At 56.0% G+C, this 15,000-nt stretch overlaps 1 protein-coding gene across 1 annotated transcript in view; it reads left to right on the top strand.

Annotated features, from left to right (window-relative positions):
* Positions 1–15,000, top strand: part of LOC138852581 (BCL-6 corepressor-like protein 1) — a gene marked incomplete at its 5' end in the record, with an annotated part of 40,875 nt that overhangs the window by 15,959 nt on the left and 9,916 nt on the right. Inside the window, one exon of the mRNA XM_070084189.1 lies at positions 13,609–13,747. Coding sequence (XP_069940290.1) covers positions 13,609–13,747 — 139 coding nt within the window. The remainder of the gene's footprint in view (positions 1–13,608; positions 13,748–15,000) is intronic.

Raw genomic sequence — 15,000 nt, 5'->3', positions numbered from 1 at the left:
CCCTCCTGTCCTCCACCATCCTCCACCTCCACCACCTCCACCATCCTCCACCATCTCCACTGTCCACCACCCCTCCACCATCCTCACCATCCCCTCCACCATCCTCCGCCATCCCCTCTGCCATCCACTGCCACCACCTCCCCGTCTCCACCATCCCTCCACCATCCTCCACCATCCTCCACCTCCACCATCCTCCACCATCCTCCCCACCTCCTGTCCAACCTGTCCACCATCCTCCCTCCTCCACCACCTCCACCATCCTCCTGGGGCCATCCTCCACCATCCTCCACCATCCTCCACCTCCCTGTCCACCTACCACCTCCTGCCATCCTCTGTCCTCCACCACCCTCCACCACCTCCACCATCCCTCCTGTCCTCCACCATCCTCCACCACCTCCACCATCCTCCACCATCCTCCACCACTCTCCACCAGCATCATCCACCATCCTCCACTCCACCACCATCCTACACCATCCTCCACCACCACCCTCCATCATCCATCACAATCCTCCACCATCCTCCACCACCCTCCACCATCCTCCACCATCCTCCACCATCCTCCACCATCCACCATCCTCCACCACCACCCTCCACCATCCTCCACCATCCCCTCCACCATCCCCTCCTGTCCTCCACTATCCTCCACCATCCACCACCACCACCCTCCACCATCCACCACCATCGTCCACCATCCTCCACCATCCTCCACCACCCTCCTGTCCTCCCCACCTCCACCATCCTCCACCATATCCACCATCTTCCATCATCCTCCACCACCTCTCACAATCCTTCACCACCCTCCACCATCCTCTGGGCCTCCTCACCATCCTCCACCATCCTCCACCATCCTCCACCATCCTCCACCACCTCCACCATCCTCCCCACAATCCTCCACCATCCCCTCCCACCATCCTCCACCCATCCCTCCACCCTCCTCACCATCCACCCATCCTCCACCACCTCCACCATCCTCCACCACCTCCACCATCCTCCACCATTCTCACCACCTCCACCATCCTCCACCACCTTCCACCATCCTCCCACCACCTCACCACCCTCCACCATCCTCCACCATCCTCCACCACCACCACCCTCCACCATCCACCACCATCGTCCACCATCCTCCACAACCATCCTTCACCACCCTCCACCACCTCCACCATCCTCCCCGCACCTCCACCATCCTCCTGTCCACCACCTCCACCATCCTCTGTCCTCCACCACCTCCATCCTCCACCACCTCCATCCTCCACCATCCTCCACCTCACCATCCTCCACCTTCACCATCCTCCACCTCCACCATCCTCCACCACCTCCCCACCTCCACCTCCTAAACCACCTCCACCACCTCCACCATCCTTCCTCTGTCCTCCACCACCTCCACCATCCTCCATCCTTCCATACCTCCACCATCCCTCCTACCTCCACCACCTCCCACCACCTCCACCATCCTCCACCACCTCCCCATCCTCCACCACCTTCATCATCCATCACCTACCATCCTCCACCACCTCCCACCATCCTCCATCACCTCCACCATCCTCCTACCTCCACCATCCTCCAACACCTCCACCATCCCTCCACCACCTTCCCCATCCTCCTGCCCATCCCCATCCTCCACCACCTCCACCATCCTCCACCTCCACCATCCTCCACCACCTTACTATCCTCCACCTCCACCATCCTCGACCTCCACCATTATCCACCACCTTACCTCCTCCACCACCTCCATCCTCCACCACCTCCCCATCCTCCACCATCCTGCCACCTCTCCACCAACTCCCTATCCTCCACCATCTTCACCATCCTCCACCACCTCCACCATCCTCCACCATTAACCATCTCCACCATCCTCCACCATCCTCCTACCTTCACCATCCTCCACCAACTACACCATCCTCCACCACCTTCATCATCCTCCACCATTCCCCAATCCTCCACCACCTTCACCATCCTCCACCACCTCCACCATCCTCCACACCTCCATTCCTTCCACCCTCCTCCACCATCCTCCACCACCTTTACCCTCCTCCACCACCTCCACCATCCTCCACCACCTCCACCATTCTACCTTCATCATCCTCCACCACCTCCACCATCCTCCACCACCTTCACGATCCTCCACCACCTTCACCATCCTCCACCACCTCCACCATCCTCCACCACCTCCACCACCTTCACAATCCTCCACCACCTTCACCATCCTCCACCAACTTCATCATCCTCCACCTCCTCCACCATCCTCCACCACCTCCACCATCCTCCACCACCTCCACCATCCTCCACCACCTCCACGGTCCTCCACTACCTTCACCATCCTCCACCACCTCCACCATCCTCCACCACTTCCACCACCTCCACCACCTTCACCATTCTCCACCACCTTCACCATCCTCCACCACCTTCACCATCCTCCACCACCTTCACCATCCTCCACTACCTCCACCATTCTCCACCACCTTCACCATCCTCCACCACCTCCACCATCCTCCACCACCTCCACCTTCCTCCATCACCCCAACCATCCTCCACCACCTTCACCATCCTTCACCACCTCCACCATCGTCCACCACCTCCACCATCCTCCACCATCCTCCACCATCCTCCACCACCTCCACTATCCTCCACCACCTCCACCATCCTCCACCACCTTCACCATCCTCCACCACCTTCACCATCCTCCACCACCTCCACCATCCTCCTCCACCACCCCCTCCTCCACCTCCTCCACCACCTCCACCATCTACACCACCACCACAATCCCCCAATACCTCCACCACCACCAACACCACCATCCCCACCACCTCCACCACCTCCACCACCACCACCAACCACAACCAACTCCACCACCACCACCAACCCCCACCACCTCCACCACCACCATTCCCCACCACCTCCACCACCACCATCTCTCACCTCCTCCACCACCACCATCCCCAACCACCTCCACCAAAACCATCCCACACCACCTCCACCACCACCATCCCCCACCACCTCCACCACCACCATCCTTCACCATCTCCAACACCACCATCCCCCTCCACCTCCACCACCACCATCCCCCACCAACTCCACCATCACCATTCCCCACCACCTTCACCACCACCATCCCCCACCACCTCCACCACCACCACCACCATCCACTACCATCTCCACCACCACCACCATCCCCTACTACCTCCACCACCACCATCCCTCACCACCTCCACCACCACCATCCCTCACCACCTCCACCACCACCATCCCCCACCACCTTCACCTCCACCATCCCCCACCACCTCCACCACCACCATCCCTCACCACCTCCACCACCATCATCCCCCACCACAACCATCTCCACCTCCACCATTCCCCACCACCTCCACCACCACCATCCATCACCAACTCCAACACCACCATCCCCCACCACCTCCACTACCATCCCCTCATCTCCACCATCCCCCACCACCTCCACCACCTCCACCACCACCATCCCCCACCACCTCCACCACCACCACCATCCCCTGCCACCTCCACTACCACCATCCCCCACCACCTCCACCACCACCATCCCTCACCACCTCCACCACCACCATCCCCACCACCTCCACCTCCACCATCCCGCACCACCTCCACCACCACCATCCCTCACCACCTCCACCATCACCATCCCCCACCACCACCACCTCCTCCATCCCCCACCACCTCCACCTCCACCATCCCCAACCACCTCCACCACCACCATCCCCTGCCACCTCCAACACAACCATCCCCACCACCTCCACCACAACCATCCCTCACCACCTCCACCACCACCATCCCCCACAACCTCCACCACCACCATCCCCCACCACCTCCACCACCACCATCCGCCACCACCACCACCATCCCCCACCACCTCCACTACCATCTTCTCACCTCCACCATCCCCACCCACCTCCCCCCCCTCCCCCACCCCCACCACCATCCCCCCCCACCTCCACCACCACCACCATCCCCCACCACCTCCACCACCACCATCCTCCACCACCTCCACCACCACCATCACTCACCACCTCCACCACCACCATCTCCCACCACCTCCACCACCACCATCCCCAACCACCTCCACCACCACCATCCCTCACCACCATCCCTCACCACCTCCACCACAACCATCCCCCACCACCTCCACCACCACCATCCCCCACCACCTCCACGACTACCATCCCTTCCCACCTCCACCATCACCATCCCCCACCACCTCCACCACCACCATCCCCCACCACCTGCACCACCACCATCCCTTCCCACCTCCACGACCACCATCCCCCACCACCTCCAATACCACCATCCCTCACCACATCCACCACCACATTCCCCCACCACCTCCACCACCACCATCCCCCACCACCACCACCACCACCACCACCACCACCACCACCACCACCACCACCACCACCACCACCACCATCCCCCACCACCTCCACTACCATCCCCTCATCTCCACCATCCCCCACCACCTCCACTACCATCCCCTCATCTCCACCATCCCCCACCACCTCCACCACCACCACAACCATCCCCCACCACCTTCACCACCACCACCCTCCCCCACCACCTCCACCACCACCATCCCCCCCACCACCTCCACCTCCACCATCCCCCACCACCTCCACCACCACCATCCCCCACCACCTCCACCACCACCATCCCTAACCACCTCCACCACCACCATCCCCCACCACCTCCACCACCACCATCCCTCCACCACCACCATCTCCACCACCACCATTCTCCACCATCCTCCACCACCACCTTTCACCATCCTCCACCATCCCCCACCACCTCCACCACCACCATCCCCCACCACCTCCACCACCACCATCCCTCACCACCTCCACCACCACCATCCCCCACCACCTGCACTACCACCATCCCGCACCACCTCCCCCACCACCATCCTCCACCATCCTCCACCACCTCCACCATCCTCCACCACCTCCACCATCCTCCACCATCCTCCACCACCTCCACCATCCTCCACCATCCTCCACCACCTCCACCATCCTCCACCACCTCCACCATCCTCCACCATCCTCCACCACCTCCACCATCCTCCACCTTCACCATCCTCCACCACCTCCACCATCCTCCACCACCTCCACCACCTCCACCATCCTAAACCACCTCCACCACCTCCACCATCCTTCACCACCTCCACCATCCTCCACCACCTCCACCATCCTCCACCATCCTTCACCACCTCCACCATCCTCCACCACCTCCACCATCCTTCACCACCTCCACCATCCTCCACCACCTCCACCATCCTCCACCACCTTCAACATCATCCATCACCTACACCATCCTCCACCACCTCCACCATCCTCCATCACCTCCACCATCCTCCACCACCTCCACCATCCTCCAACACCTCCACCATCCTCCACCACCTTCACCATCCTCCACCAACGTCACCATCCTCCACCACCTCCACCATCCTCCACCACCTCCACCATCCTCCACCACCTTCACTATCCTCCACCACCTCCACCATCCTCCACGACCTCCACCATTATCCACCACCTTCACCATCCTCCACCACCTTCACCATCCTCCACCACCTTCACCATCCTCCACCATCCTGCACCATTCTCCACCAACTCCACTATCCTCCACCATCTTCACCATCCTCCACCACCTCCACCATCCTCCACCACATTAACCATCCTCCACCATCCTCCACCATCCTCCACCACCTTCACCATCCTCCACCAACTACACCATCCTCCACCACCTTCATCATCCTCCACCACATTCACAATCCTCCACCACCTTCACCATCCTCCACCACCTCCACCATCCTCCACCTCATTCACCATCCTCCACCACCTCCACCATCCTCCACCACCTTTACCCTCCTCCACCACCTCCACCATCCTCCACCACCTCCACCATTCTCCACCACCTTCATCATCCTCCACCACCTCCACCATCCTCCACCACCTTCACGATCCTCCACCACCTTCACCATCCTCCACCACCTCCACCATCCTCCACCACCTCCACCACCTTCACAATCCTCCACCACCTTCACCATCCTCCACCAACTTCATCATCCTCCACCACCTCCACCATCCTCCACCACCTCCACCATCCTCCACCACCTCCACCATCCTCCACCACCTCCACGGTCCTCCACTACCTTCACCATCCTCCACCACCTCCACCATCCTCCACCACTTCCACCACCTCCACCACCTTCACCATTCTCCACCACCTTCACCATCCTCCACCACCTTCACCATCCTCCACCACCTTCACCATCCTCCACTACCTCCACCATTCTCCACCACCTTCACCATCCTCCACCACCTCCACCATCCTCCACCACCTCCACCTTCCTCCATCACCCCAACCATCCTCCACCACCTTCACCATCCTTCACCACCTCCACCATCGTCCACCACCTCCACCATCCTCCACCATCCTCCACCATCCTCCACCATCCTCCACCACCTCCACTATCCTCCACCACCTCCACCATCCTCCACCACCTTCACCATCCTCCACCACCTTCACCATCCTCCACCACCTCCACCATCCTCCTCCACCACCACCACCTCCACCATCCTCCACCACCTCCACCATCTACACCACCACCACAATCCCCCAATACCTCCACCACCACCATCACCACCAACACCACCACCATCACCACCAACACCACCAACACCATCCCCCACCACCTCCACCACCACCACCAACCCCCACCACCTCCACCACCACCATTCCCCACCACCACCACCACCACCATCTCTCACCACCTCCACCACCACCATCCCCAACCACCTCCACCAACACCATCCCCCACCACCTCCACCACCACCATCCCCCACCACCTCCACCACCACCATCCCTCACCATCTCCAACACCACCATCCCCCTCCACCTCCACCACCACCATCCCCCACCAACTCCACCATCATCATCCCCCACCACCTTCACCACCACCATCCCCCACCACCTCCACCACCACCACCACCATCCACTACCATCTCCACCACCACCACCATCCCCTACTACCTCCACCACCACCATCCCACACCACCTCCACCACCACCATCCCGCACCACCTCCACCACCACCATCCCCCACCACCTTCACCTCCACCATCCCCCACCACCTCCACCACCACCATCCCTCACCACCTCCACCACCACCATCCCCCACCACCTCCACCTCCACCATCCCCCACCACCTCCACCACCACCATCCCTCACCACCTCCAACACCACCATCCCCCACCACCTCCACTACCATCCCCTCATCTCCACCATCCCCCACCACCTCCACCACCTCCACCACCACCAACCCCCACCACCTCCACCACCACCACCATCCCCTGCCACCTCCACTACCACCATCCCCCACCACCTCCATCACCACCATCCCGCACCACCTCCACCACCACCATCCCCCACCACCTCCACCTCCACCATCCCGCACCACCTCCACCACCACCATCCCTCACCACCTCCACCATCACCATCCCCCACCACCTCCACCTCCACCATCCCCCACCACCTCCACCTCCACCATCCCCAACCACCTCCACCACCACCATCCCCTGCCACCTCCACCACCACCATCCCCACCACCTCCACCACAACCATCCCTCACCACCTCCACCACCACCATCCCCCACAACCTCCACCACCACCATCCCCCACCACCTCCACCACCACCATCCGCCACCACCACCACCATCCCCCACCACCTCCACTACCATCTTCTCACCTCCACCATCCCACACCACCTCCACCACCTCCACCACCACCACCACCATCCCCCACCACCTCCACCACCACCACCATCCCCCACCACCTCCACCACCACCATCCTCCACCACCTCCACCACCACCATCACTCACCACCTCCACCACCACCATCTCCCACCTCCACCGTCCCCCACCACCATCCCCAACCACCTCCACCACCACCATCCCTCACCACCATCCCTCACCACCTCCACGACAACCATCCCCCACCACCCCACCACCTCCACCACCTCCACCACCACCATCCCCCACCACCTCCACGACTACCATCCCTTCCCACCTCCACCACCACCATCCCCCACCACCTCCACCACCACCATCCCCCACCACCTGCACCACCACCATCCCGCCCACCTCCACGACCACCATCCCCCACCACCTCCAATACCACCATCCCTCACCACATCCACCACCACAGTCCCCCACCACCTCCACCACCACCATCCCCCACCACCACCACCACCACCACCACCACCACCACCACCACCACCACCACCACCACCACCACCCATCCCCCACCACCTCCACTACCATCCCCTCATCTCCACCATCCCCCACCACCTCCACTACCATCCCCTCATCTCCACCATCCCCCACCACCTCCACCACCACCACAACCATCCCCCACCACCTTCACCACCACCACCCTCCCGCACCACCTCCACCACCACCATCCCCCACCACCTCCACCTCCACCATCCCCCACCACCTCCACCACCACCACCCCCCACCACCTCCACCACCACCATCCCCCACCACCTCCACCACCACCATCCCTCTCCACCTCCACCACCACCATCCCCCACCACCTCCACCACCACCATCCCACACCATTTCCACCACCACCATCCCTCACCACCTCCACCTTCACCATCCCCCACCACCTCCACCACCTCCACCACCACCATCCCCCACCACCTCCACCATAACCATCCTCCACCACCTCCACTACCATCCCGTCACCTCCACCATCCCCCACCACCTCCACCACCTCCACCACCACCACCACCATCCCCCACCACCTCCACCACCACCACCATCCCCCACCACCTCCACCACCATCATCCCCCACCATCTCCACTACCATCCCCTCATCTCCACCATCCACCACCACCTCCACCACCTCCACCACCACCACCACCACCACCCCCCACCACCTCCACAACCACCACCAACTCCCTCCACTTCCTCCACCACCATCCCCCACCACCTCCACCACCACCATCTCTCACCACCTCCACCACAACCATCCCCACCACCTCCACCACCACCATCCCTCACCACCTCCACCACCACCATCCCCCACCACCTCCACCACCACCATCCCTCACCACCTCCCCCACCACCATCCCCCACCACCTCCACCACCACCATCCCCCACCACCTCCTCCACCACCATCCCTCACCACCTCCACCACCACCATCCCCCACCACCTCCACCACCACAATCCTCCACCATGTCCACCACCGCCATCCCCCACCACCTCCACCACCACCATCCCCCATCACCTCCACTACCATCCCCTCACCTCCACCATCCCCCACCACCTCCACCACCTCTACCACCACCATCCCCCACCACCTCCACCACCACCATCCCCCACCACCCTCTTCCACCACCACCATCCCTCACCACCTCCACCACCACCATCCCCCACCACCCTCTTCCACCACCACCATCCCTCACCACCTCCACCACCACCATCCCCCACCACCCTCTTCCACCACCTACAACAGCTGCACATAAGCACCTGTGTTAATAGTTATTGTTGTGTTGATGATGGTGGTTGTTGTGGTGATAGTGGTTGTTGTGATGGTGGTGGTTGTTGTGATGGTGGTGGTTGTTGTGATGGTGGTGGTGGTTGTTGTGGTGATGGTGGTTGTTGTGGTGATGGTGGTTGTTGTGATGGTGATGGTGGTTGATGAGATGGTGGGTGTTGTGGTGATGGTGGTTGTTGTGGTGATGGTGGTTGATGAGATGGTGGGTGTTGTGGTGATGGTGGTTGTTGTGGTGATAGTGATTGTTGTGGTGATGGTGGTTGTTGTGGTGATGGTGGTTGTTGTGGTGATAGTGGTTGTTGTGGTGATGGTGGTTGTTGTGGTGATAGTGGTTGTTGTGGTGATAGTGGTTGTTGTTTTGATGGTGGTTGTTGTGGTGATGGTGGTTGTTGTGGTGATGGTGGTTGTTGTGGTGATGGTGGTTGTTGTGGTGATAGTGGTTGTTGTGGTGATAGTGGTTGTTGTTTTGATGGTGGTTGTTGTGGTGATGGTGGTTGTTGTGGTGATAGTGGTTGTTGTGGTGATGGTGGTTGTTGTGGTGATAGTGGTTGTTGTGGTGATGGTGGTTGTTGTGGTGATGGTTTGTTGTTGTGGTGATGGTGGTTGTTGTGGTGATAGTGGTTGTTGTGGTGATGGTGGTTGTCGTGGTGATGGTGGTTGTTGTGGTGATAGTGGTTGTTTTGTTGATAGTGGTTGTTGTGGTGATAGTGGTTGTTATGGTGATGGTGGTTGTTGTGGTGATGGTGGTTGTTGTGGTGATGGTGGTTGTTGTGGTGATGGTGGTTGTTGTGGTGATAGTGGTTTATTTGTTGATAGTGGTTGTTGTGGTGATGGTGGTTGTTGTGGTGATAGTGGTTGTTATGGTGATGGTGGTTGTTGTGGTGATAGTGGTTGTTATGGTGATGGTGGTTGTTGTGGTGATAGTGGTTGTTATGGTGATGGTGGTTGTTGTGGTGATAGTGGTTGTTATGGTGATGGTGGTTGTTGTGGTGATAGTGGTTGTTATGGTGTTGGTGGTTGTTGTGGTGATAGTGGTTGTTGTGGTGATAGTGGTTGTTGTGGTGATAGTGGTTGTTGTGGTGATGGTGGTTGTTGTGGTGATAGTGGTTGTTGTGGTGATAGTGGTTGTTGTGGTGATAGTGGTTGTTGTGGTGATAGTGGTTGTTGTGGTGATAGTGGTTGTTTTGTTGATAGTGGTTGTTGTAGTGATAGTGATTGTTATGGTGATGGTGGTTGTTGTGGTGATAGTGGTTGTTGTGGTGATAGTGGTTGTTATGGTGATGGTGGTTGTTGTGGTGATAGTGGTTGTTGTGGTGATAGTGGTTGTTTTGTTGATAGTGGTTGTTGTAGTGATAGTGGTTGTTATGGTGATGGTGGTTGTTGTGGTGATAGTGGTTGTTGTGGTGATAGTGGTTGTTATGGTGATGGTGGTTGTTGTGGTGATAGTGGTTGTCATGGTGATGGTGGTTGTTGTGGTGACAGTGGTTGTCATGGTGATGGTGGTTGTTGTGGTGATAGTGGTTGTCATGGTGATGGTGGTTGTTGTGGTGACAGTGGTTGTCATGGTGATGGTGGTTGTTGTGGTGATAGTGGTTGTCATGGTGATGGTGGTTGTTGTGGTGACAGTGGTTGTCATGGTGATGGTGGTTGTTGTGGTGACAGTGGTTGTCATGGTGATGGTGGTTGTTGTGGTGACAGTGGTTGTCATGGTGATGGTGGTTGTTGTGGTGATAGTGGTTGTCATGGTGATGGTGGTTGTTGTGGTGACAGTGGTTGTCATGGTGATGGTGGTTGTTGTGGTGACAGTGGTTGTCATGGTGATGGTGGTTGTCATGGTGATGGTGGTTGTTGGGGTGATAGTGGTTGTTGTCAATCCCGCCCACCAGGAACCACAATGGGCTGCTGCCTAGTAAGAGGAACCCTGTTAATGAACATACTTCATTACTCACCTCAGTGAAATCTCTGTCGACACAGTTCCTGGCTCAAGATCCAGGTGGTGTTACTCAGGTGGTATTACTCAGGTGGTATTACTCAGGTGGTGTTACTCAGGTGGTGTTACTCAGGTGGTGTTACTCAGGTGGTGTTACTCAGGTGGTGTTACTCAGGTGGTGGAGGGACATTGCTTCGTGAGGCACCCAACGTGTCGACACCTGGTTATTAGACCTTCATTAACCTGTACTAAAGCCCACGGATGATAGGCTACTATCTGACTCTGAGCAAGACTATCGGGACTACTGAACGAGACAGGTGGACCACCGACATGAAAGTCAATGAGGTGTCCCAGCGAGCGTGGGTTGATACTTGGCGTCCTCTGATCAGTCTACTCTGATCCTGCGTAATTGAAGGATCCACTAATCATTTAATTGAGTCCCTGGGACTGACTAACATCATTAAAAAGGTGTTGATCGTAATATCACAAAAGCCCCGACGTCCGTCGCAGGGTGTCCCTGGCTTCCGGCTTGCCTCTTGTCCCAACGAGAGCTAATCGCCCGCTACCATCCATTTGAAAGTGCCTCTTAGGCCAGGCACTGGGCATGGGGGCTACCTAATGGCAATTTAAGGACACTCACAAGGCGCCTCAGACAAGTAAGAATGTCGACACATTCAAGACATTCTTGAATAGGAAATCCTTGCTTAGACAGGATCATAACAATAATAACTCATATGTCAAGGGATGTAATGTTACATTAGTCTCTCCCGAGAGTGAATAAGTTAAAGTAGAGGAACCGGTTTTTACCCCCTTCCCTAGAGGGAGAAGTAACGGTTTCTTCACCCTCCTTCTAGTGGGGGTCAGATGTTGGTAGAAATTTCTACCATAGTAGTTATGCTGGTATTAGTAGTAGTATCTATCAACCATTCATATATATATATATATATATATATATATATATATATATATATATATATATATATATATATATATATATATATATATATATATATATATATATATATATACATATATATATTCATTAACAGATTGACAGCTGCCAAGTGACCTTGGCAGCTGTAAATCAGTCTGTCTTACAAGAGAGTAAAGGCTGAAGGTTCTCCATCAATCAGTTGTCGTTATCCTCAATGTATGTCTTCCGGTGTATTTACGTCCATCATGTAGTATGGAGACCAGAACCGAGCTACATAAGCTGAGTGACGTCTTAAAGTGACGTATAGGGCTGTTTTCTGGATATAATTTAGCCAGACGAGGGACTAATAAGCTCCTCCTCCTGTAGAATCTTCATTTTATCTCCGTGTATTGTGCTGATAGAACAGTCATTTTGTGTGGTACTCTGTCATATTCTTAATTACGATCAACTGCCTCGAGTACTTTACCGCAGAAAGTCAGCAGGTTAGTGAAGCAGGAACTCTCCTTCTGAGTCCATGTTGAGACTATGGTTATCAAGATGCCTTCTTATGATATCAGCTGTAATTGACTATTAATTTGCCTACAACTGAGGTCAGGCTTACTGGGCGGTAATTTGATGGTAATGATCTATCCCCTGCTTTAAAAATAGAAATTATGTTAAGGACCGAACACCTCAAAACTACGTCATCGAGGGTGATGGACTGATGATATCGTCTTTACATCTCTACCACTTCTGCTGCCTTCTCTGGATCCCACTGAAGAACCCCACTGCACAGGAGAAACGTTTAGGAACAAAATGAAACTCACAGTTACATATGTGTTTAAAGAGGAGCGTGAATTTTCAGGTCTGCTAATAACATGTGTATTTTTCCACTTTAATCTACCTCGTTCATAATTACTATCGCATTTACTTTGTCTGCTTTCGTAAGGTGAAGTCCAGTATGTTTTCTTAATGCTTTGACGACAGTAATGTTGTCGATTGTAGATCTCTACAACACAAGTGTGTGTGTGTGTGTGTGTGTGTGTGTGTGTGTGTGTGTGTGTGTGTGTGTGTGTGTGTGTGTGTGTGTGTGTGTGTGTGTGTGTAAACACTGACACCTTCACTTGCTTTAACGTCCTGACAAAACAAACGCCCATATGTGTTTGTGTGTGTTTGTTATACAGGTTCGGGCGTGGCGGGCGGGCGTGGTGTGGGCGTGGGACCTGGAGATAGAGGAAGCCACCCTGGAGGACGCTGGAGTGTATGAGTGTCAGGTCAACACTCGACCTAAGATCTCCCATCCTGTGACTCTACACGTCCATGGTGAGTCAGTGTGTGAGTGAGACAGTCAATGAGTGAGACAGTACTCACCTAATTGTGGTTGCAGGGGTCGAGACTCAGCAGCTGGCGAGGCTCCTGGTGAGACAGTGAGTTATTGAGTGAGTGAATCAGTGAGCCAGTGAATGAGTCAGTGAGTGAATGAGTCAGTAAATTAGCGTGTGAGACAGTGAGTGGGTGAGACTAAGTCAGTGAGTGAGTGAGACAGTAAGTCAGTGAGTGAGTCAGAGACAGTCAGTGTGAGTGAATCAGTGAGTCAGTGAGTCAGAGAGTGAGTCAGTGACTCAGTAAGTGAGTTAGTGCAGCAGTGAGTAACTAATCTATAAATTAATAAGAACTTACACACACACATACACACACACACACACACACACACACACACACACACACCTCAAAGGCGGTGGGACCAGACAACATCTCTCCATGGGTCCTTAAAGAGGGAGCAGAGATATTGTGTGAGCCATTAACAAAGATCTTCAACACATCATTTGAAACTGGGCAACTCCCTGAGGTATGGAAAATGGCAAATGTAGTCCCAATTTTTAAAAAGGGAGACAGACATGAGGCACTAAACTACAGGCCTGTATCTCTAACGTGTATAGTATGCAAGGTCATGGAGAAGATCATCAGGAGGAGAGTGGTGGGGCACCTGGAAAGAAACAAGTGTATAATTGACAACCAGCACGGTTTCAGGGAAGGAAAATCCTGTGTCACAAACCTACTAGAGTTTTATGACAAGGTGACAGAAGTAAGACAAGAGAGAGAGGGGTGGATCGACTGCGTATTTTTGGACTGCAAGAAGGCTTTCGACACAGTTCCTCACAAGAGGTTACTGCAAAAGCTAGAGGACCAGGCACACATAACAGGAAAGGCACTGCAATGGATCAGAGAATATCTGACAGGGAGGAAACAACGAGTCATGGTACGCGACGAGGTGTCAGAGTGGGCGCCTGTGACAAGCGGGGTTCCACAGGGGTCAGTCCTAGGACCTGTGCTGTTCTTGGTATACGTGAACGACATAACGGAAGGGATAGACTCAGAAGTGTCCTTGTTTGCAGACGATGTGAAGTTAATGAGAAGAATCGAATCGGACGAGGATCAGGCAGGACTACAAAGAGATCTGGACAGGCTACAAGCCTGGTCCAGCAACTGGCTCCTTGAATTTAACCCTGCCAAATGCAAAGTCATGAAGATTGGGGAAGGGCAAAGAAGACCGCAGACACAATATAGTTTAGATG

The sequence above is a fragment of the Cherax quadricarinatus genome, chromosome 11 (assembly GCF_038502225.1).
Source record: "Cherax quadricarinatus isolate ZL_2023a chromosome 11, ASM3850222v1, whole genome shotgun sequence".
NCBI classification, from domain to species: Eukaryota; Metazoa; Arthropoda; class Malacostraca; order Decapoda; family Parastacidae; genus Cherax; species Cherax quadricarinatus.
This window is presented reverse-complemented; position numbering and strand designations above follow the sequence as displayed.